Genomic DNA, 23,802 nt, shown 5'->3' on the forward strand with positions numbered 1-23,802 from the left:
GATAAAAGATAATGGTAAAAGACAATAATGCTATTGAAAAAGACAAAAATGATATTGAAAAGATAAGGATATTGTATTTAGGAGCAATGTAACAATATTACAAGTGAATTCAGGATGTCTTAACAAGACAATTACACTCCTATTATACTAATATAAGTCCATCACTTAACTGCCCCCACGAAAAAGGGAGAATTAGTTATAACAAACTTGACTAAGTTGACCGAATCCGAGGCTCGGCCTTGGTTCCCGTGGCCCAAGCCCAGGCCATGGCCGACTTTGGCAACCCGGGGACCAAGGCACAGGTCCAGGCCAAGCATGTGGCTTGGCCTTGATGTCTATGGCCAAGCACAAGGCTTGGGCTTGGCAGCCTGGGGTTGAGCCATGAGCTTGGTTTTGGCAGCTGAAGCTGAGCACGGGACTCAACCCCAGGGTCCCGAGTCCAACCGGACCCGTTTTGCTCCGCTCCAGCAAGTCAATTTGTTCGAGTCCATCTCTAATATGTCCAAGTGTTGATGTAATAGATATGGAAAGTAACTTTGAAGTTTTATGGCTGCTGTGAAATAAATACGGAGTAGAAAAGAATCCATATGTAAACACCTTCTTCAAACATGAATGTGAAAGTACAACCAACACCTTACACACTACTACAACAATAGCCACCTTAAATTGGTGACCATGCTTAACTTTACAACCAAATTAATGAAAACAAATATAATGCATCTTCCTAAGTAGCCTACATATGACCGACCACACTACAAAGTACAAAAGCAAGCCTGATTGGGCGTTGGTTCTAGAAAATACCTCTCAAGTTGAAAAGCCATGAGAGGAAAAAACAAATGAATTGAACCGGACAACACACCCTTGCGGTTGTCCAACATATATAATCACAAAATGAAGAAAATTAAAAGAATAGGAATACATTACGTACGTATGGAAATTATATGCACAAGTTTCTGCATGCATGTAAGATGTGCAGAATGCCAAAACTAATTGAATTGTCTAAGGGCCCAACATAAGACTTTGAACACTTGGTATGTTTCTGCACATCATCATGGGCTTGATAATGTGTAGAATCAACCCTGGCCTCCTCCGGGCTTGGAATTAAGTTGTGTCAGCCTGTGCGTTGATGCAAGAACACGAACCCTGAGTTTTCACGAATCAATGGTGGAGGATCTATGTCCGCAATGTCTACTTGTTGCATTGTTTTAGATATGTCATCCACAGTAAAGGGGATGCTGCATAATCGTAAATAACGTTTTAGCTGACTCTCATCTGTATAATATATATGATCACAGGTGCAAATTATACTATCAAACAAATTACGTACCTTGAATCATCATCCAACAGGAAGGAACTGCTAACAGCGTTGTTAGAGTCCTCCGCCATCATAGCTCTCATATTTGATATGACCTATTTTTTTTAAGAAAACGAAGCTTAAAATCGGAAACTTCTAGAATAGTGTGTTTCACACGCCTAAGATAGTGATTAAGTGAAGTGTTCCCTTGTTTGTAGTGAGTCTCAAGTTCCTTATACAACACCCAAGTTCCTAACAAGGGTTACTGAAATTTGAAATGTTTTTGGAGTTGAAGAATCTTGAAATAAAAGCTTGAGGAGTAAAAAATAATGCTACGAAAGTGGTTTCGATATAAGTAGAATAAGATGTGAATTTCCTACTTTATCCCTCCAAAAATATGAGGTTTTTGGATTTTCCATCATGTTGAGACGGAAACCTAACGTCGGGGACCAAACTCGCTACTTCACTCATAACTCAGGGGTAAAAACTTGATACGGTCATAACTGAAGGATTAAGTCAAAATTTAACTATAGCTTAGGGACCAAAAATGCAATTTTCTCATGAGAAAAAAGAATAAGAACTAGGCTTACCTCAGAAGAAACGCTATGCGTACCATATTTGTCATCCCAATACATTGTACTGATACGATATAGTTGTTGCATGCTAAGCACCTAAAATAGTTGAACCATGAAAACTCATTAAGTAGGAATCAAACAAAAGAGAACACAACAGTCAGGGAAGGGTAGGAAAAATAAGAAAAAGGAGAGTTTCTTACCGGACAAAGTTCATTTGTAATTTCATGCAAGGTCTTCTTGGGCTTCTGGTGTATTACCTGTCAGGAGATTGAGAATAAAATTTAAAGGTCAAGACTCAAGAAAATTAAATTTGATTAAATTTCAAGGACAATGAGGCCAATCCTTACAAGGAACCCAACTGCCTGTCTGATATGCTTCAATTCATCCCAAGCTGAGCCTACATACTGAAGGCATAAAAAAGTAAGACACTGACTTAAAAGAGTACACAGAACATAATCAAGCCATTAGTGATGCTCACTTCTTCAGTTGCATAGCAGCACCATTGTTCCAATTCACCCAACCCAGATTTTACATACTCCCCATTACTGAATGAGCAGCACTCGCGTCGCAAAAGGAGACTGAGAGTTGAAGTTTAAATAAGTTAAAGCAGACAGAAAATGAAGTGCCAATGAGGTTGCAATTACAAATTGTTGTGAAGGCAGGAAATAAAGGTGCACATAAAGGATAGGAATTTTACCTGTTGAAAAGTTGAACGTTGATAAATGAGAATATTTGAGTAAAAACCTTTCGAACTAAGAATGGAGGAACCTAGAAGGGTAAAACAATTAGAAAACAATCACATTGAAGGCTAGAATACACACACACTCACACACACACATACTCAGTTATATGATTTTCAAAACTCACATAGTTTGCTTTCATCATCTTCAAGTAGTTGTCTAGACGTTTTACAATGCTTTGCCAATGAGCAATCAGAGCTTGTTGAGCAGCAGCATTAGCTTGGGATCGTCCTTTAACTAAACTTGCACGGGACGTTCTCGGTGCCTACAAAAGAGCAGCACATGTAAACCATGACAAAAGCACTGACACACCAGTAATCTGACGTTAAGAGACTGATGATAAACGTAAAACCCGTATTCCCACATCACCACAACTGCAAGAGAATCATACAAAGAAAAATAAATGGTTGCACAGAGGGGTACAGGACAAAGGAGATGGATAACTTTTTGTATTAATTTCTTTTTTAAATAATTTATTTAATGCCTGCACCAGCACATCATGCAAATATCCAGCGCTTACGGTGCTAAGCGGCACGGGGTTTAAATCCAGTATGCTTAATTCAAGTCTGAAGGATATGAAAAACAGCTTTTTACCATGGTCCTAATCTCAAATACCTTGGTCCAATTTATCAAGGTATACAATGCAAATAATAAAATTAATACCAGTTGGATGAAGTAAGAGTGATCAGAATTTTATGTAATTGTAAAATTCACATAAATATGAAAGAATTATTTTGAATGGTTATTAAGCCAACTATACTTTATGGAAGCAACTGCTATGCAGTGAGGAAGTGAAGTGCCCATAACATGGTAAAAACTAAGATGAGAATGCTAAGGTAATGCATTAAAATACAAGGACCACATTAAAAATGGCTTTATTCAAAGTGAGGTACAGGTGGTGCCTATAGAGTAGAAAGAATAGATTAAGATGGTTCAAATATGCTCAACATTGCATCAATTACATGGAGTGGTAACAGAACTGTCATTAGAACTGGGAAAGCAGGTAGACAGGAACTATACATGTATCAAAGTTAGTAAGAAAGATACGATATCCATGCTTATTAGAAGTAAGGACTGAATGGAGACTTAGGTTCCACATAATTGACTTCATCAGATTGGAATTAAGACTTAGGAATCGGAATCGGAATGGGTATCAAATACTTGGTAATGGTAATGGGTTTTGGTGAAAGTATTTAACATGTTTGGTATTAGGGTGGAATGGGAATGGTTACTAATAGTAGTGATTGAGAATGAATAAGGGTATGAAACCCTTATTGTATTTGGGTATGGGTTTTTCAATTGATGGGGTATTCGAAACCCATAGTAGTGTTCTAAAAACCTATCAACCAAACAACAACAATCACTTTCATACCCATTCCTATGAGCAAAACCCACCAACCAAACACACCCTTAGTTTAGTTGAGTTGAATAATTAGCTCTGTTAATTGTTAAGAGGATTTCTTCGCAATTACAGGGGACTCCTTCAAGAGTTCAAGCATTAGGATTTGATCAGTTAAAGGAATTCAAGAAGCTCAAGCGTTGGCAATTGAAAAGTGATTCGCATAAAAACTAGCATATAATCTCCAAGTTAAAAACCTATATAATGCAGCTTGCATAAATTGTTTTATTTGCAAAATAAAGAGGCCTATACCTGGATACATAACCCAAGCAAAGGAGAGATCTCTTTCTTCAGATTATCTCTTATCAGTCCATATATTTTTTCAAGGAAGGCAGTGAGCTGCTGCTTGAACAGCAAAGCAGGATATTTGGCCTCAACTTGACGTAAATCATCCAATCTTCCAAGCACACGCCCATTGAGAAAGGAAAGCCCAGCACTCTGTGGTGAAGATCGTAAGCCCTATATCAAAATTATCAGGTGGAAAAGGAGATAGAAATTAGAAATTAGAACTGGAATGATTTAGGCAATTGAATAGTGAAGATAAACGAGATTATTTAGTAATCAACATCATACCTGAGACATCCTCCCAAACAAAGAAGCTGAAGATGACCTCCGCCGTTGTGGAGTCAAACTAGCAGCACCACTGGCTTTAAGTGTTTGTTGGAGCAACATCAACAGTGTGGCTGTATTGCACAGCCAGTAGGCTAACACATCATTATTATCCGCAACCTTCAGTATAGGTGAAGTTATTAACATCTCTTCCATAATTATATATGCTGCATCATGATTGACAAAACTGAAAGTACTACTGATTGCAAAACTAGGCTTTACCTCTATGGATGAAGCTACTGTTTGTATTATACGGTCAAAAACACTTGTCCTTTCAACTTCAAATGATCTCCAATGAAGTAGGCATTTATACACAACACAAGCTGCAACTGGTTTGCCTCCAGAAAATCCCAAATCTTGTGAGATGCACTTGATCAGCAAGTCCTGGTTCTCCTGTCAAGAAGCAGTTGATTGTAACAACAAACCTCTAGGATAGACACTCAAATCAAATTAAATCAAGCACAACTTGCAAGTATCACACTAACCTGCTGCTTTTCATTAAGAGACTTCTGTGGCTTTTCCTCAGACTCAGGTTCCTTTGGGCTTGCTACTGCCACACTCATATCCTGATTGCATGCAAAAAAAAAAACAAAAAAACAAAAAAACAAAAAAAAAAAAAGTGAAGTATATGTATTTCCTTCATCACCAGAATTCATAAACATGAGAGAGAGAGGGAGATGACAAATTCTCACATGACTAACCTTTGCTTCTGCATTTTGAATATTTCCATTGTCGGGAGTCCTCTGCAATTTCACCAAGAAAAAAAAATGATTGTTCTATTCACCAATAAGTAGCAAATTTCTCTGAAAAGGTAGTATTAAGAAATAATCAGTTGTGCAGTTTTACTGGAATAATAGTGGTTCTTGGTCGTGCAGATAAAGTTCTCCCTGTCGGCGACATGGCCAAGGCTTGTTGACGAAGTACTTGATTCTCTGACTCACTATTTGAAAGCTTCTCTTCAAGCCTGAAATAGCAAAAAGAGAGCACTTTAGCAACAAGAATAAAAGCGTGGACAAGAAAATCTGAGCATCTTTAAAAGAAGTGCAAATAATCAAATGATATCCAGACCTCTGAACAGAATCTTGAAGTTGATCAACTTTTCGCTCTGCATCGTCAATTTTACTCACCAGCTCTACATTTTTGGCCTCTGCATCTTTACAAGCTTTTCTTGCCTCTTCTGCTGCTTGTTTTTCTGAGAGCAGTGAAGCCTGTAAAATATGTACAATTTTTTTTTCCAAACCAGTAGAACACAAATTACTTTCTGCTAAAGTTTCTTCAACAATAACTTTTAATAAATCAGAAGTACCATAAGATAAACCTCCGCTTCATATTGAGGAAAGATTCCTGTAAGACAGTATTAAAGGAAGGAAAATTCCAGGATTGAACAACGGGAAGCAATTAGATGAGCTATTCTAATAGCATAAAGCCCAGCATGTAGAGGAAAAGTTGGATTTATCAAGATGAAAAGTTTGATGCTATCTCATAGAGATTTATGATAGCCATCTGCCTGTCTATACAAAGAATCAGTATTGGATTCTAGTTCCTCAATTACTAACAAGTTGCCTAGTCAGTAACTCAACTCACTAATCCTTAATCCCAACTAGTTGGGATCAGCAGTATGGATTCTATTCTCCTTTCAGCACTTTTCAGTGACAGGGAAAGTCGTATGCAGAAGAGAAGTGCAAAATGGACAAAGACTTAAACTTAACAACAACAAAACAAGCTAGGGCTTCTAAATAATCACCAGAGCATAAATAATTTACAAGGGTATAGGTTTCCAGTTTCCAAGTATGTTGCAAATTTGTGTTTTCAAATTACCATCAGTAGGATTCCTACCTTCAAATTCTCTACTTCAGCTATCAATGCATTCAGCTTTTCTGTGTCTTGGACTATAACCGGGGTCTCCTTAATTACAGGAGGAGCTTCTTCTATTGCCTTCCGTGCCGCCTCTTGTTCTTGGATAACTCTTGCATTTGCTTCCTCTACTTGTTTTTGCAGTGATTGCAATGCCTCCTGTAACTTTGCTGTTTCTTGTGCTTTTGTCTCCTCTAATTCAGTCTGCATTTATTGATCACCAGAAAAACATTAGTCAAGTACAACACACTAACTATAAAGTTATTGAACTAAATTTCATAGAGTTACCCTCAATCTCTTCTCAAACTGCAACCGCCATGTCAGTTCTTCCACTTTCTTTTCAAGCTTGTCTTTCGCTTCTTTGAGAGCACCTGTTTCCCTTGAAGCCTAGATTAAGCAGAAATACAGTTCCTCGCAGGTTAGTCTCCCTCCTTGTAGTGAAGCAAAAGATAGATAAGCAGAACTGCAGAGAATAACATATAAACATACCATTTTAAGTTTTCGAAGCTCTCTCCTAGCGACTCGTCCCCTCCAACCACATTGAGTAATAAGTGAAGCCCTCTGAAGACTTTTGTAATATGCATAATCTCTGTGGCAACGGAAACAAGCCTGCATCCAACAGTAGTGAGGTACTTTACCAACAAAAGCTTTTAAAAGATGAGTAAGAAACAGGGAAACAGGGAGAAAAGCTCATTTATATTCAATATTGTGACAGAGATAAAAGAGATACCTGGATTTTAATTGAAGCTTTAGTTTGCTTCCGGAACCTAAATTCATCTCGAGCAACCATTGCTCTCATGCCTGTTTGCAGTGTAATTGCAGAATGTCGTAATGTGGAGTATGATTTCCAAGCAACAAAACATCGGAAGCTCTTTTGAATCTTTATAGCAGCTGCTTCACGTCTCAATTGCTCATACAGTTTGCAAGCCAACATTGCTGATAATTGAAACATATAAGAAAAGTTTAGGCATAAATCAGGATTTCTATAGTGGCTAGATGGAACAGGTAATAAAGCATCAAAAAGATGAATTTAAAAAGCTAGTAAATTTTATCAAGACTCAAGAGACACACTACTTCTAATTGGATACCTCGCCAACATGATTGCATTTGAACTGCAGCTTGACGCAATGCAATGAATTCCTTCCGTGTAATGTAGGTTCTAATTTGCCTTTGAATGATCCTGGCTGCATTTCCAAGTACCTCTGCTCTTCTAGCATCAAGCTCAGCCATCTGACCAGCCCGCAGAAAGACCTTGTTCTTTCCTATCTGTAAAAATTAGTGGTTTATGTGATGCACAAACACTTACCAATTGAACAGAGAATAAGGCTTTGTAAAAGCAATTATAAAGGAAATATGGTTAAAAGAAATCTCATAAATTTGACATAAAAAGTATGTTATGAACTTAACTATCCCACAAATGCTCAACACCAAAATATAATATCTCCAGCTTTGACCCATGCTAGAACAATGAAGAGAATGTTTAATGAAAACATCAAACTTTACCTGATAGCCTTTCAATCCCATTTTGTCCAGAATCATCTGAGATGCAACCTTGTCATCTTGACTGCAAAAGGGGTTAGCAAAGATGCAAAATTACTCATGAAATGGACATTAAGTTCATTTGACAACCCTAGCACATCAAGAACTTAAGAAACATAAAGTTGTTTCTTACTTTCCTGCTAAAACTTCTGGAGCAAGAACTCCAAATCGAAGAATAAACTCATAGAAAGTACGCCTGGTGGGGTAACCAGCACAGCTAATTCTGATCGCTTCCAGTACACCCTAAGTAAAAAAGCAAAATTTATGCAAATGAGAAAGGAAATCATCAAATTCTAGAGTTACAAGGATGACTTCCTGAAAATACTTACACCACATCGCAATTGATGGATTACATTCAAGTTCTCAAAAATAGATGGCTTGAGAGCATTATTTGGCTTCACACATCTGATGTAGTGAGGCTCAGTAGAATTCAAGGTTTCCATTAAAGATTGCAGTTGCAGCTGCAAGAAATCAATAAAGCTTCTAATTATCAGATAATCACAACTATCAGAAAATCTATACTGAGCCTAATGCATTCATGCCACTTTACATGCATCAATGCTTCACTAAAAATGAGTTGAGAAAAATGATTTCTTGAAAAAACAGACACCCAGTAGAAAAGGAGAAAATTTAAAGGACATTGAGAACCTATGGTAAAGTAAAGAATATGAAGCAACATGCTAAGTAGACTGTGAGCCAAAAGTGGCATTGGTAGAAAGAAATCCCAATACAATACTAAACCAAAAGATATAGAGAGTACCAACAGGATTGAAATCAAGCGATCTAAGAAAATTTCATCCCCCAAAACCATATGCATAATTTAGAGTACAAAAATTGAATTGTGTTCTTGTTTGACACAATGTGTTCCCCATGTCAAGTTTTAATTTATTTAGTTGAATTAATGCCCTCCCTAACATACAAGTCAATAGTTATAATGCATTCCAAAGGGAATAGAAAAGATAATAGTTAATTGAAAATTCTATTAGTCTATAAGCCAAAATTTACATGATTATTTTACAGAAAAGTTGAAACCATCAAATCATTAATGGAAGTATTGGATAGACCTTAAAGCGTGACCCAATAGAAGAAAACTTGGAGGATTTCGATGATTCTTCAGGAAGTGGAGGAAATAAACTGGCCACAAAGGTGCACTTCGCGGCTGTTAATAGATCTTGATGTTCTGCAATCACATAATCCTTGTTCTTATCCAGAAACAGATCTGCTTGGTAAGTCACCTGTAAATTGTAGAAGGATGATACAGCATTAAACTAGCAAAATGAATAACAAAGTTAATAAATAGGTGGCTTGTTATTACCTCCCCTGCATAGTGTGAAATTGTAAAGCTGGTTCGAGAAAGCTTGGGTTTGATGAAGCGTTTGTTTTTAACAAAAGTCTGGTACAGCTTTTGAGAAAATGTTTCATGGGTTGATTTAGGAAACATACTGCATCAAAAAATATAATAGCATGCATTTGATTATATGTTGAAACTCAAAAGGGAATGGATCGAAGATCATAGCTTCTATGGTAGTGGGTCAACATACCAAGCTTCATCTAGTAAAGCAATGATTCCTCCAGGTTTCTGCAAATTTTCAACTTATTCAGTTGTAATAATTTCAAGTTGAGCTATACAAAACTAATGATATGGTTAAAACTATTACAATTAGCATGATTTTAGTAACTGAATACATTATCAAGATGTCAGAGATTGAATTTGTTTTTTGGGGATCTTAATAACTATTTTTAATGAAAGTATATCAAGCTTGGTTCCAAACCTTCTCAATGAGATCCAGCACATCTTGGTTATCAACAAACTCTATGTAGCTCCAGTTTATCTCTTCTTTTTCATACTCTTCTTGTTCCATTTTAAATACATGCTGCAACAATTAAAGTATATGGTTTTCAGTAGAAGATAGTTTAATCAAGGCAATTACTAGATAGAGACATATTAGCCACGAAGCAGTGTTGAGACTTAAGCCAAATGCTACTGTAGTTTTTCATTGCTTAAGCCAAATGCTGCTGAAGGGAGGATAAATAGTAGAGCTAGATACAATGAAGAGAACTAACCTGATTAAAATGCTGTTGTAGTTTTTCATTGGTAAAATTGATACAGAACTGCTCAAAACTGTTTCAAAAAGCTACCGTAGGTAAGATAAGGTAAAATGCAAAGCATACTGCAATTGGATGACTTTAAAAAGTCTAACCTATTCTGTTTAAAACTTTCAAATCCATATATATCAAGAACTCCAATTATTGACTTTGAGTTTGGATCCTGCCCAATTGAAATGTTTATTTTCTGCACAATCCTGGAAAATAGAAAAAGCTATGAGAAACAACAGCAAAGAATTCCACTCATGTAATGTAAATATGCATTATGACATTATACATGCACGGTACTACATTAGACAGCAAAACAGTTTTGATGTCCATACCAATCAAAAAGACGAGAGTATACTGTTTTAGCTAAAGCATCTCTACTGCCCAAAGCAGACTCTGGATCAAGAGTCCTTGTAATAACTTCCTCAGGTGTGACCATCACACGTTTAATTAGTGCATCTTCCAGGCTCTTGGCATCACACCTATTTATTTACATGCATATGTTAATAACTACCAAAGCAAGGATATCAATGATACTTGAGTTCCAGAAAAGGAAATAACACCTACTTGAGCAAATCAGCTGTGGTATTAAGATGAAACCTAGATTTTTCATCCTTAATCACAGAGGAGTCAATCTCTTGCCCTTTTGCAAATTCAATATTACCAAGATGAAGAATTGCAGCAACAACCCTGAAAATTCCCTCCTGAGAGGTTTAATATAACGTCAGAAGAATAACAAACGCATATTCAGCAAATGGAAGTTTTTCAAATTTTCCAGGAAAAAATGGGAAAATGGAGTTCTTGCTCAAGTTGAAATATTCTCCAAACAGGAAAAAAATAAAATAAAATAAAATAAAATAAATAAATAAATAAATCTTTCTCCAGTTCAGTACCCCACCGTTGCCTTTTTAAAGGGACTTTTTTTTTTAAATCTCCAACTTCAATTGGAGAACGAAAAAGAGGGGAAATGGAGATGGAAAATGGAAAATTATTTTGCACACTAAACAGGCCCCAAAAGTTTCTGAATCATAGAGGGATACCTAACCTGTTCTTCCTCGCTAATTCCAACTATATCCATTGCCCTTCTTGTTGCAAGGTATTCTTCGCCATCATTCACTCCGTCAAGCTCATAACAGTTGGATTGATTAAGATAATGGAATGACTTAGGATTTCCTAGCTTATATTTCTCTCTTTCCTGTAAAATAAAGCAAAAATGAAAAGACAGTTTTCAAATCTGAGTGTCCATATCAAGCAAGAAAAGTACTATACCAGCATTTTTTCCTTTACAAAAAGAACTAAAAATATCAACAACAAAAAGGAGCAACATATCTGATTTGATACCTCAGGTGGTGCAGCACAAAGAAGATAAAAGCAGTGGTAGTTTCTTTCAGGAGTTGAAATCTGGCAAACACGAGATCTCTCCAGAAGATAGGTTCGTACCGCTGCACCTGATATCCTCCCACTCTTATCAAATTGTATCTCAACAAATTTACCAAAACGACTGCATGAGCCAATAGCAACATTAAAGAGTGTACAAGTAGCATAAGAAGAAAACCAACAGATGTCAAGAAGCATGATACCTTGAGTTGTTGTTCCTAACAGTTTTGGCATTTCCAAATGCTTCAAGAACAGGATTCGACTGCAAATTAATTTAAGAACCTCATAAGTCCCAGCCACTTTTATCCAAATTAGAACATCTAAAGAGGGCAAGCAGCTTCTAAAGGAACAGCCACAGATATCAGGTCCTTAAATAAAAACAATAGATATGAATTCTAATCTTACTTCTAAAACTTGTTGTTCTACAGTCCGTCCTTCAACTCCTGATCTGCCACCCAGATATGCAAGGTATCTCATAAGCATCTTAGTGGTTTCAGTCTTTCCTGCACCACTTTCTCCACTAACCAAAATCGAGTTGCTCTTTCCTTCATTAATCATTGCCCTGAGAGAGTGAATGGGTTGAAAGAGTAAATTATCAATATTAATTTGTCATCCATGAAGATAGTAAAGTAGAACAGACTGTTCCAATGTTACCTGTATGCAACATCAGCAACGGCAAATACATGAGGACTCAACTCCCCAAATGCTGCTCCTTTATATTGCTCCATCATGTGAGTATCATACAGATGAGGTAATCTTTGGAAAGGGTTCACTGCAATTAATATATTTCCAGTGTATGTCTGCAGAAGTGATTAACAATATTAGAACTTTTTCCATCAATGAAAATTTTGAACATTAAATATCAAATCAGAAACCTTACATATATTTCATTTAGTTCATATCTAGTAGACAGGTTTTGAAGAACTCCAGGCTCATGAAGATAGGAGAGTTTAGTCATATCATCCACACCACCAGGTGGAGCCTCATCATCCTTGGGGAACACCTTAGAGATATTTGCAACAACCTGAGATAAAATTTAGAAAGCATAAGATCTTTATTGAATAATGCCAGGTTTTCTTTTGGAGTGAAATATAATAATGTCAAAGTCGAACAATATCCAGTTTAACACTTTATTGAATACACAAAAATCCTGAAGTTCAAAGTTTTATCTAATGATAGGCTAAGTTTCTTCCCAGACATGTTTTCAGGGCTCAAATCACATCTCTTCAGTCACCCCCCCCCCCCCCCCCCCCCCTCCAAAGTTATCCACCAAAAGCTAAACAAAATCCTCAAAAGACATAAAATTAGCACATGAAGAGTTCAAAACAATGTAAAACAGTATGCAGGTGTAAGATTGTTGACGATGGACAGATAATCTCACTGGTTAGGTTTCGTCAGATTCATAGGTATACTGATTTTATGTATCTATGTATCTATCTATCTATACATACATACATACATACATACATATATATATATATATACATACATATATATATATATATATATATCAATTATCCTCTTTATGTATTAGGGAAAAAACTACTATGCATGTGAACTAAACAAAAATATAAAAAGCAATTCACACCACAGAAAACTGACCTTTTTACCAGTTGTAGTATTAACGTGTGCATCTTGACCATCAATTTTTATCACTTCCCCATCTATCCATGCCAACTTGGGATCCTCCACCCATACATGAGAACCAACATTAATGTTGACAGGTGATGCCTGCAAGTACTTGCATTAGAAGTTTAGAGGAAATCTTTGAAAATATATTTCTCAAATTGAAACTTAAAAAGTTTAAATATTATACAGCCACATTAAATACTCTGTAGAAAAGAGAAGAATACGATTAAAGAGAGAAGAGACACATGACTATTACAGAGTACTACATTAGTGAGAAGTCAGAATAGAAACATGAATGAAGTTAAACTGAAGCATCAATTTGTTATATGTATCTCTTTAACAAATTCTTCTCGTCGACTTGGTACAAATTTAACTCAATAAAGACAGGTCAATGTGGATCATGTCTTATGTCTATTCAAAGTTATCATATATAAGCCATAAACCTTTAATATTTTTATATCATGAACTTGGAGACATTTATCAAAAGAGATCATCACCAATTAAGTGAATTCCCTAGAAGAAAATATGAAATTCAGAATAAATTCCATAATGATATCCTAATCAAACACAATCCTTTTAAAATCCACAGCATTAAGCTCTCTCCATTTTATCATGCATTTAGTTGTCTCAATGGTTTGAGAATTCATCAACGGATAGGCTAAAAAAGGAACCAAAGCACATTTAGAATAGCTATTTAGAAGGTAGAACTTCAGCATCTACAAAACTAAAAGAGAAACTTGACATATCATATATCAATGCTCCCTTCAGGTACACAGACATATTTCACACTTGTTTAAATGCACAACTAGAGTCTTTGGGGAGAAATTATATAAAACATGCTACTAAACTTCATGTAGCCAGATCCTTTGCAATGCACCCATTACAAAAGGCATTCAAATGAAACTACACTCAATTGATTCAACACTTGCAATACATTAAAGTGAACAAGAACAGCTAGTTTAAGACAACCAGCAGGTTGGTTTCAGAATTGTAAAAAGGCTAGCAAAGCTTGTTGCTTTTCTCTCTCTTTCCCCACTTGATAAGGTGCATAAGAATCAAAGGTTTCGAAACTTGGACTAATTGGAGTGGAGGAAAACTACCAAGTCACAAGTATACTGACATCATGTGCACCTTGCCACCCCATCTTTCACCTGGGAGACTCTTCGCATGTGAACCATCCAATATATATATATATATATATATATATATATATATATATATATATATATATATATATATATATATATATATATATATATATATGTGTGTGTGTGTGTGTGTGTGTGCCCAAGTAAAAAATGGGGTGATTCTCAACCCTTTGGTCCAAATCAACACCCCTGAATGAAGGGAAATTTTAAAAAAAAAAATAATAATAATAATAATAATAATGCGGTAGCATTTTGGCAATTTTTTCTAACTTTGAAGTGCAAAGATTTATACTACAAAGTGCAAAAAATTTATACTACAAGTGCATAAGTTTATACTACTAATGCAAAGACAAGTTTTAAAAAAAAAAATTGAGGTGGCATTTTGGTAATTTTCTATAACTTTGAAGTGCAAGGATTTATACTACAAAGTGCAAAAGTTTTATACTACAAATGCACACGTTTTATACTACAAGTGCATAAATTTATACTACAAGTGCAAAGAGTAATATTAGTTTGAGATATTTACAAAAATAAAAACTGCCATGTGTTTTTCCTAAACTGATATTTGAAAGTGTATAAGTATATACTATAAAGTGCAAAGATTTATACTAAGTGCAAAAGTTTTATATTGCAAGTGCATAGGCTTATACTACAAAGTCTGAAAATTTTTCTTTTTCTTTCTTGAGCCGTTGATTTAGACAGATCAACGGTTCATATCTCACCCCATTTTTTACCTCGAGGCCTCTTTCAATTCATAATTTAGCATTTTTAGCATATTCTTAAATCTCAACAATAAGTACTAAATTATGCAATAGTTTAAAATCAAACCAAGTTCATAAATCATAAACCAACATCAAACAATACTAAATTATGAATTGATATATGATAAACCAATATCACGCTCGAGCTTGCCTCACCCATTTGAAGAAAGGCGAGCTCGTTAGGGCGTTAGGCATCCGGTCTCCACCGACCGGACGCCTAGGCGACGCCTTAACAACAATGCTTCTTAGTCACTCTCACTACATTAATATGGAGTATCTCACTTCCCATAAATACAGAGGATGTAAGAATACTAGAATAGACACAAGAAATCAATGCCTTTAAATGCATAAAATCAATTGCTAGTCTGTTTTGGAGTTAAAATAGTACAACATAAGTGTCACAGATCAAAAGAGGTTGAACTCATATTTCTTAGTAAACAATTTGAAACTTTCATCTGAAACATTTTCAATATCTGCAGAATAATCACCAAAGTACATTTTCCAGTACATGGCATTGCATAAAGGGTTCTCTAAAGCATGGAAAATTGCAACATTTCTTGGCAACAAAAGTGAGACACTAACTGCTCCACCTGTCTTCTTATTGGAGCAGAAGTTATAAAATAATCCAACCATATGGCATACAGAACTTATATGTAACAACTACTAACCATAATTCTTGTTGCCACATACTTTGGCCACCTTCATCTCCACTTAGCCTCTGCCCCCTTTTCCTAGAAAATGGCCTCTTAATATGCACCTAATTATTGCTGACACATTTCATACTTCTTCCAATAAGGGAAACTCAAGGTAACCAACGGCACCATTTCCAATTCCCACATTGCATTAACATTCAGGGAGCATAAGGTAGATTACTGGTGGTAAACTGGTTGCCCAGTAATTTTATTAGTTGTAATGCGTATTGACTTGCTTGGTGTAAAATAATTTTGAATTCAAACCAACGTGAATGTTGCACACCCCATGTCGCATACTTAAAGAGTACATATTTCAAATATACAATAACAGAATATATAGTTAAAAATTAATTTGCTTCGAAACACAAATTTGTGACAAGTTTAAATAGATGAACACTCGGTTAAAGCATAATGAATATTGCGATGCTAAATATTTCATTCAAACTCAATGAGCATTATAGCAAGAAACTTTCAAGTAGTCAATTAGATCATGTTCAAATTCCATTTATGCATTACTAATATCTTGAAGCTCACCTAGCAAGTCTGTGCTCTTGGTATATATGTATATACAACTACCAACCCCACGTCCCTGGTGATAACATTGATTTCCACATTAAGAAATTTTGGCAATGAGTGTAATCTGGATTATCTCATGATTTTTTGGAAAAAAACAAAGAATCTCATTTCCCACATGTTAAATTCTTGGCAATTCTATAAGATTATCTCAGAAAAAATGCCATGTAGGATACGTGATAGAGGAACGAGGCATTACAATTCAAAACGCATAATAACTAAATACTCTTTGTAATAGCCCGGTATGGATCCTTGTGTCATTTTTTTGTCCATGTGTTCTAAACTATCGTTTGGTTCACGGAATGTCAGATTACCTTAGCCAATGTTAGATTGCTGGGAATGTTAGATTCCTGTGTTTAGTTAAAATTGAGGTATGTAATATAATCATGTTTGGTTTAGGGTTATCTTTTATACACCCACTATAATATCCCTAACATAACCAAGGTTATCTTACATAACCTAAGAAATTGAAGGGAATCACATTCCCTTCAAAATCCTATGTGGAGGGAATGTGACATTCCTTGGGAATGTTAGATTCCCTAAGATAATATGAACCAAACATAGGAATGTGAGCTTTGGAATGTCACATTCCCTTGGTTATATTATATAACCTGAACCAAACGCCCCCTTAAATAATACATTCATGATATGTATTATGTATCCTAAAGGTGGCTATTATGGTATACACATTCATAGAATTTCCCCAATGTATAATCACTGATCAACAAAACCTTACAATTTTATTAGTTCTAATGTGTATCCACTTGCTTGGCATAAAATAACTTTGGAACAGAATTACCGTATATGTTGCACACCTCATGTGGCATACTTAATATCATTCAAATATATTACCAAGGAACATATAATTAATAAAAAATTAATTGTTTCAAAATAAATATGATGAACATTCACTTTGAGAATAATCAAGTAATCAACACTATGATGCTAAATATTCATTCAAGCGCAATGAGCACTATAGCGATTAACATTCAATTAGAACATGCTTCAAATATCGTTCACGCTAGCAATATCTCAATGCTCACCTAGCAGGTAAGTTTTGTGTTCTTTATAAATAATAAAAGAAATCATTTGAGGGAATTTTAGGAAAAAAAAAAAAAAACATGTTATAACAATATTAATTTCCCATAGGAGTCCATGCTAGCATCTCCCACCTCCCCAGTGGTAATATTTATTTTCACATATGAGGAATCTTAACAGTGAGATTAATCTGGATTGTCTCGTAATTTTTTAAACAGGATATAGACAAGGAGGGACTGACAACCCTCCCCCTACCTCTCAAAAAGTTAAAAAAGAATTTTTTTCCATTAATTTGTTATTATTATTAAAAACATTCATTTGGATCCTCCAAATTTTTTTAACAAAGTGAGCACCATATACGTAAACCCAATACCCCAATTGTCAAAATCCAAAATCAAATGGTAAGAAAACTCTAAACTTTCACATTTTCATAGCATTTCCTATTTTCTTTCAATCGGCAGTCACATTTCATTAGTTAGGTGCTTCAAAATTCAAATCTTCATAAGTGATTGTGGGGTAACTAAACTTAACATAACTACATTGAACATTCAAATCTTCACAGAATACTTTTTAATTAGAATATTTATTCAAACATTGTACAATTATTTATTCTTAGAGACTTGGAATTGATAACTTTTGTTATATGAATGAAAGAACGGGAGAGAAAATAGTTAAAAATTTTGACTCTGCAGCTGTTTTTAAATAAACAGATTAACAGATGAATCTTTTTTTGAATGCATTAACAGATGAATCTTTTTTTGAATGCATTAACAGATGAATCTAGATGCCCACATTTTAAATTCCCAGTAATTTAACAGATTTATCTCTTCTATATGTGATGCCACAATAAAGGATCAGAGTATCTAAATTCTCTTTGTATTAGTCTGCATCAATCCTCCTGTCTTCTTTGTTAGAATTCCATTAATTTTTCTATTAAATATTTGTAAAGTTTGCATATTCAAGGAACCATACATTTATCCAAATATAATTTGTTGAATTCAATTATCTCGATACGTAAATATTGACCCATCCAACCATTGCTCGAAACCGTTAAAAAAAAAAAGGATAATATTTCATCCACACAAAAACAAAATATCAAAAAAATAAATAAATAAAACAAATTAGTAAAACGGACTGCACTTTGAACACGATTGACTCGAAGAGTAAACCAATCAGGCAAACAAAAACGACAAGCGAAACAGTCGTTTCAGCTCGGACATACCATTGGACGAGCTCCGAGTTTATCGATCTCCTCCCTTGCAACTCATCAAGAGGAAAAGCACCGTCCTCTGAGTCGCTGAGCCAGATCGGAAGTCGCACCACCAACTTTGAGCTCCGGAAATTACCGCCGCCGATGATACGCCGACGACAATAACAAGAAACAGGAGAAGAAAACAACGCCTTTTTTCCCACCGATGACTCGAGTTCCGGTAAAAAGCTAAAACGTTATTTTTTTTTATTGTTTTTGTTTCTTCTCAGCAAATATGAATACTGTATGCTATGAAACGATCAACAGAAATGAAAAGGTAAAGTGAATCAATTCTCTCTCTATCTCTCTCTCTAAACTTTGCTTAGGTTGATGATGCTTTCTCTCTCTAATGCTTTCTGTGTGAATTTTGTTTTTCTTATTTCCTTAATTTATTTGATTGGTCACCTGGCTGGAGATGGTGGGGCTCCACGCCGCACTGTCTCGATTCATATTTCATTTGCTTCCATTGGTAATAAAATATTTAGTCAAACGTTAAAACATTAATCGTGTTTATAATTGTAAAAACATTCATTTCACATATTGTTCCCTAGATTTTTTAGTACCGTTACAATGTAGTATATGTTCATGTTTACTTTCTCAATCTATTAAAATACAAAAAGTCAATATCGCACCACTAAGACTTAAGTTTATGACCTCTTATTTTAAAAAGTTACTTCATGTCATTAGATCACATGGTCATTGACAATTATTATAATTATATATTAAAAGAAGAAAAAACTACTTGAAATCCAAAAAACTTACTCTTTTAAAGAGTAGGAAATGGGAACATAGAATGGACATACATGTATGTAGAAATACTCATTTGAAAATATTTATAGTATTATACCTCGTGAATGTATCTTTTTATGAAAACCAACACAACTTTCATTAAGGGTCCGTTTGAAAAGTATGAAAATAACTTCTAGAAAATGACTTTTAGAGTCATTTTCTAAAAGTCATTTTCCTTTTTCTGTGTTTGGCTGCACAATGGAAAACTGTCTTTTGATGTTTGGCCCATTTTCTAGAAATGATGTAGAATTATATAATTAAACAATTTATATATATATAATTTACAATAACCATGACTTCCGCACAGGAAACCATCTGGTTTCCACGTCGGAAACCAGATGGGTTGTTTATTATTATTATTTTTAAAAAAAAAAACTTTGGTTTCCGGCGGAAATCTGGTTTCAGCCGGAAACGAGTGAGCCCAAAAGCTAGAGGATGAAGAAGCCAATGAAGATGAAGAAAGTCGTTGTTCTTGACTTGAAGAAATGAAGAAGTCAACATCCGGAAAATGACTTCCCCTTTTTTAAAGGGTAAGTCGTTTTCCTTAAAAATAGGCTCATTTTCCATTGACCAATACTTCATTTTCAGTTGACTTCAAATTTTCCTTCTTTCCAAACATTGAAAACCCGGAAAATGATTTTCAGAAATCATTTTCCGAGTTTCCAAACACACCCTAAATCAAATCCAAGATACAACTTGGTGGAGCAGAGCCCCAAACATAAAAGACAGACGAAAAACTAGTCGCCCGTGCAAGCACATGAGTTACGTGATTCGCTGACCTCCTGACATGGCGGACAACAATGTCCCTAATATCTCTAGCAATAGACTGGCATTGATTAATAAGGATATCAACATAAGAATGATCCAGAAAAGAGGAATTAAAATAAAATGAGTTAATTTTATTTTTTATCCTAGATTTATACATGTTATTCCACTTTTAGTCTCTCTTTTTTGTTGTCAGAGCATCACTTGTTGGTCCTAGTATTATTGTGGCATGATTGTTTTTGTCCTTCGCCAACAAACTTATTTAAATGAGTTAAATACATAAGCATTTTTTTGTCTTTGTATACAAAGTGCGTTGACCCGCTATATTTGTATTTTTTTTTTAATCCTAATTCATGACTTAGAGTCTCATATATTCTTCAATTCAACCAATTGCAATCCACACCTCCACAACATGAGTTTTTGCATTAGCGAAATGACACAAATAAATCTAAAAAAAAAAAACACTTAGAACTGAATAGATTGAAATGTCCACATATTTAAGGCCATTTAAATAGATTTGTTGATTGCGGACCAAAAATTATCATGCTACAATAATACTATGACTAACAATGAATGTTAAAAAAAAAAAAAAAGATTAAAAGTAAAATGTCACTTATAAATCTATGATCCAAAAAAGAATTAACTCTTAATAAAATTATACATTCTTCTTAGGACAAAACACATAATATATCTTACTCCGTATTATACAATTTTACAATGTTGTAAAAATCGCGCCTAGGCGCTAGGTGGTGGCCGATCGCTTACAATTTTGGCAAAATCGCCGTTCTAGGTGCCCAGCTGCCCTAGACGGCCTAGGTCCCGACTAGGCGGCTTAGGCGGGCGTTTAGGTTGCTGGTTAGCTATTTTTCTGTGTTTTTTAAATGGGGTATTTCGCTCAAACCAATGCCGTTTTTAGTGTAATAACCCTAAATTGTTCAAATCGGTCACAAACCTACAAAATGTACTAACAAATTATTTAAATCAGGTACTCTAATTTATTTTTATTTTTTTGAAAAAATGCTCTAATATTAATACTTTGTGAGTTGTGTTTTGATTCTAAATCTTTATACAATTTATTACAATTCCAGATGTTTTTTAGGTTAACATTTAATATTTTAGTACTAACTATATATTAAAGTAGTAAATAGTTTATAATTACTAAGTCTTAAATAAAATTTTCTTTTAAATTTAAAAAATAAAAATAAGAAACGGGCCCCCGAAGAACGCCTAGTGATTTTTGCAACCTTGATAATTTATAACAAGACTAACTCAAAAGTCTCGAATTTTATTCGACCTCTTCAAAAGGCACTATTGCATATTGCAAATTGCACATACAATTACACATTAGAATCTCTCTCACGGTGTAAAATTATCCATCTTATATAAAATGATGATGATTACACAATAATTCGTAGAATTACCACTTCTACCTGGGAGACTTGATAGATGAGGTAAATATTGTACTATGGACTAATTAGTAAAAACAAAGTTATTAACTTTTATAAACACAACTCACAAACTATTAATATTAGAGTACCTAGTTTTAAAATTTTTTTATTATATTTTTTAAGTTTGTGATTGATTTGAACAATTTAAAGTTATTACACTAAAAACGGCATTAATTTGAACGAAATAAATCATTTAAAAAATACAAAAAAAAAAAAGCTAATCGATAACATAAATATTTGCCTAAATGATTGCCTAAACCACCTAGACGATCGCTTAAACCGTCTAGTCGATTGCAATTTAGTTGGCACCTAAGCCGCCTAGGGCGGCCGGTTTTAAAATTGGTAAACCAATGAATTATGTCGGGAATACATTAGAAGTAAATTTTATCTTATATTTTAACATTAACATTAATTGGTGCACGGTAATAGAGAGAAATGGAGGCTCTTAACACTAAAACGGACAAGGTTATATTTTTTAGGCTAAACAAAACAGGGTGAATTGATGTTTGTAATTTTGTTCCCAAAAACGGACAAGGTTAATTGATGTTTGTAATTATGAGAATGATCATGGGCGGAGTGGGGTCCACATTTCAAAACGGTACGGGTAGAGTTTGAATTCTTTTACGGCTTGTAGTGAGTCCAGTGTGGCAGTATGTACAATGGATTGAAAAGTTTTTTCTATGTAAAACACTTTTTTTTTTTAAGTTAAAAAAATATTTTTTTAGTGTTTGATTCATGAAATTTATTTTCCATTCAAAAATAAATTATTCATATTTGAGGAAAATAAAATCCTTAGTAGGATATGGGATATTATTTTTCATGTAAGTTAGGAAGAAAAATGAGATGGCTTAACTATTTTACCATTTTTATTATTTGTTAATGATATTACTTTTATTATTTTGTAAAGGCATATAAGTTTTTATACTCATTATTTTTCTTACAATTTCAAATTTAACCCAAAAATGAAATTAATATTCTCAATAATTTTTTCCACAAACCAAACAATGAAATTCATCTCCCTACTAGTTACTTTTTCATGGAATTTCAATTCCATTCTCCTAAAATATTTTCCGCGAACCAAACGAGTTCGTATGAAAAATATTAATCTTACTCCCAAATCTACTCTCAACTTTTACTCACTCTTACACAATTTTAATGTTGACATTTTCATTGAAACCCACCAGATAAATATAACTAATCATCAAATTATTAAATAAAAGTGAGGGAGTAAAAATAGAAAATACATATAATAGAACTCTTTGGTTATAATTTTATTATTTATTTTTTAAAGAAGAACTCTTTACTTATATGGGCTTTTATACAGCTAAGCGCCTAAGCCGCCAAGCTGGATGCGTTGTGAGGGGTGTTAAGAAATGTGGGGTGGAGATGATAAAACAAATAAAATGTTTTTGGAGCTGATCTGCAAATGTTCGTGAAGAAATGTAGAATTGAGGATTGTTTTACACTACAATATTCTTTTTAAATAAAACTTAATTTTATACTTTATACTATAAAGATTTTCCTTTTTTTTTTTTTGTTAATGAAAAAGCTAAAAAGTCAAATAAGCAGTATGAAATATCTTGAAAAACTTTTTTTTTTTTTTTAAGGTCAAAAAGCCAAATGGAATGTGCCTCGAATGGCTGTAAGCTCCTAAATGAAGGCCAAATCTATTGATCATTAGTAAGGTTTGAACTATATGACTTTTAGCAAAGTAAAATTTTTAAACTTATTTTAAGTTAGTTAATAAGTTAAATTGAGCACTATAGATCAATTTATTATATAACTAGGAAAGATAAATGTGATGCAAAGTAATTTATGGTCAATGTTAAAATAATGATCATGTTAAAATTATTAAAAAGAATACTTTTAGTTTCGCAACTATTGAAATTGCAATAAGTAAAGAAAAAATACAATATTTATTTATCTCCACTTCATACTAATAATTATTAATGAGTAATGACCTGAATATAAATAAATATTGTGTTGATGATGTGAAGAAGAAAATCCAATGTACAAGCATCAATATTTAGATGCTTCTATCCTAGAGCATCCTCAATATTGTTTTTTCGAGAGGATGTTTATGAGGTGGATGCGGGAGTATAAGAGAGTGTGTGTGAGCATGTTGTAATTATGGAGAACAAACTAAGTTGGTGTGTGTTTTGTGCACCAACATTGCCAAACCAGCACTTAAACAGTAACTGACACCATTTTTTTGTTTCCTTTTCAATT

The 23,802-nt window shown here is 34.2% G+C and overlaps 1 protein-coding gene across 6 annotated transcripts; it reads right to left on the minus strand.

Annotated features, from left to right (window-relative positions):
* Positions 1-567: 567 nt before the first annotated feature.
* On the minus strand, positions 568-18,929 carry LOC109169012 (myosin-17-like). Of its 6 annotated transcripts, XM_019317902.1 has the most exons (40): positions 18,545-18,929; positions 13,084-13,212; positions 12,362-12,505; positions 12,136-12,281; positions 11,887-12,043; positions 11,685-11,743; positions 11,446-11,605; positions 11,150-11,299; positions 10,672-10,808; positions 10,440-10,586; positions 10,212-10,313; positions 10,075-10,132; positions 9,783-9,884; positions 9,552-9,589; positions 9,326-9,452; positions 9,075-9,245; positions 8,340-8,471; positions 8,144-8,253; positions 7,975-8,035; positions 7,560-7,737; positions 7,202-7,407; positions 6,961-7,080; positions 6,760-6,858; positions 6,454-6,675; positions 5,686-5,825; positions 5,464-5,581; positions 5,310-5,360; positions 5,103-5,183; positions 4,840-5,010; positions 4,582-4,737; positions 4,261-4,467; positions 2,737-2,874; positions 2,567-2,637; positions 2,348-2,447; positions 2,217-2,273; positions 2,070-2,126; positions 1,885-1,965; positions 1,328-1,410; positions 1,096-1,235; positions 568-1,056 (listed from the first exon to the last, which is right to left on the minus strand). In XM_019317902.1, the coding sequence occupies exons 1-39, from the start codon at positions 18,545-18,547 to the stop codon at positions 1,112-1,114; spliced, it is 4,593 nt and encodes a 1,530-aa protein (XP_019173447.1). In that variant the 5' UTR covers positions 18,548-18,929; the 3' UTR covers positions 568-1,056; positions 1,096-1,111. The 6 variants fall into 6 exon arrangements, with proteins under 6 accessions (XP_019173447.1, XP_019173446.1, XP_019173448.1 ...); XM_019317901.1 differs by having other exon boundaries at positions 568-1,235; XM_019317903.1 differs by having other exon boundaries at positions 616-1,235; positions 5,319-5,360.
* Between the last annotated feature and the right edge of the window lie 4,873 nt (positions 18,930-23,802).

Source organism: Ipomoea nil, unplaced genomic scaffold (assembly GCF_001879475.1).
Source record: "Ipomoea nil cultivar Tokyo-kokei standard unplaced genomic scaffold, Asagao_1.1 scaffold3238, whole genome shotgun sequence".
Taxonomy (NCBI): domain Eukaryota; kingdom Viridiplantae; phylum Streptophyta; class Magnoliopsida; order Solanales; family Convolvulaceae; genus Ipomoea; species Ipomoea nil.

What these genes read in the sequence shown, in the direction of transcription:
- LOC109169012 (XM_019317902.1), bottom strand. An exon ending in GAAAGTTTTAAACAGAATAG is followed by an intron (nt 10,133 to 10,211) that starts GTTAGACTTTTT and finishes TTTTTGAAACAG; the next exon opens with TTTTGAGCAGTTCTGTATCA. An exon ending in CAAGAACCACTATTATTCCA is followed by an intron (nt 5,361 to 5,463) that starts GTAAAACTGCAC and finishes GTGAAATTGCAG; the next exon opens with AGGACTCCCGACAATGGAAA.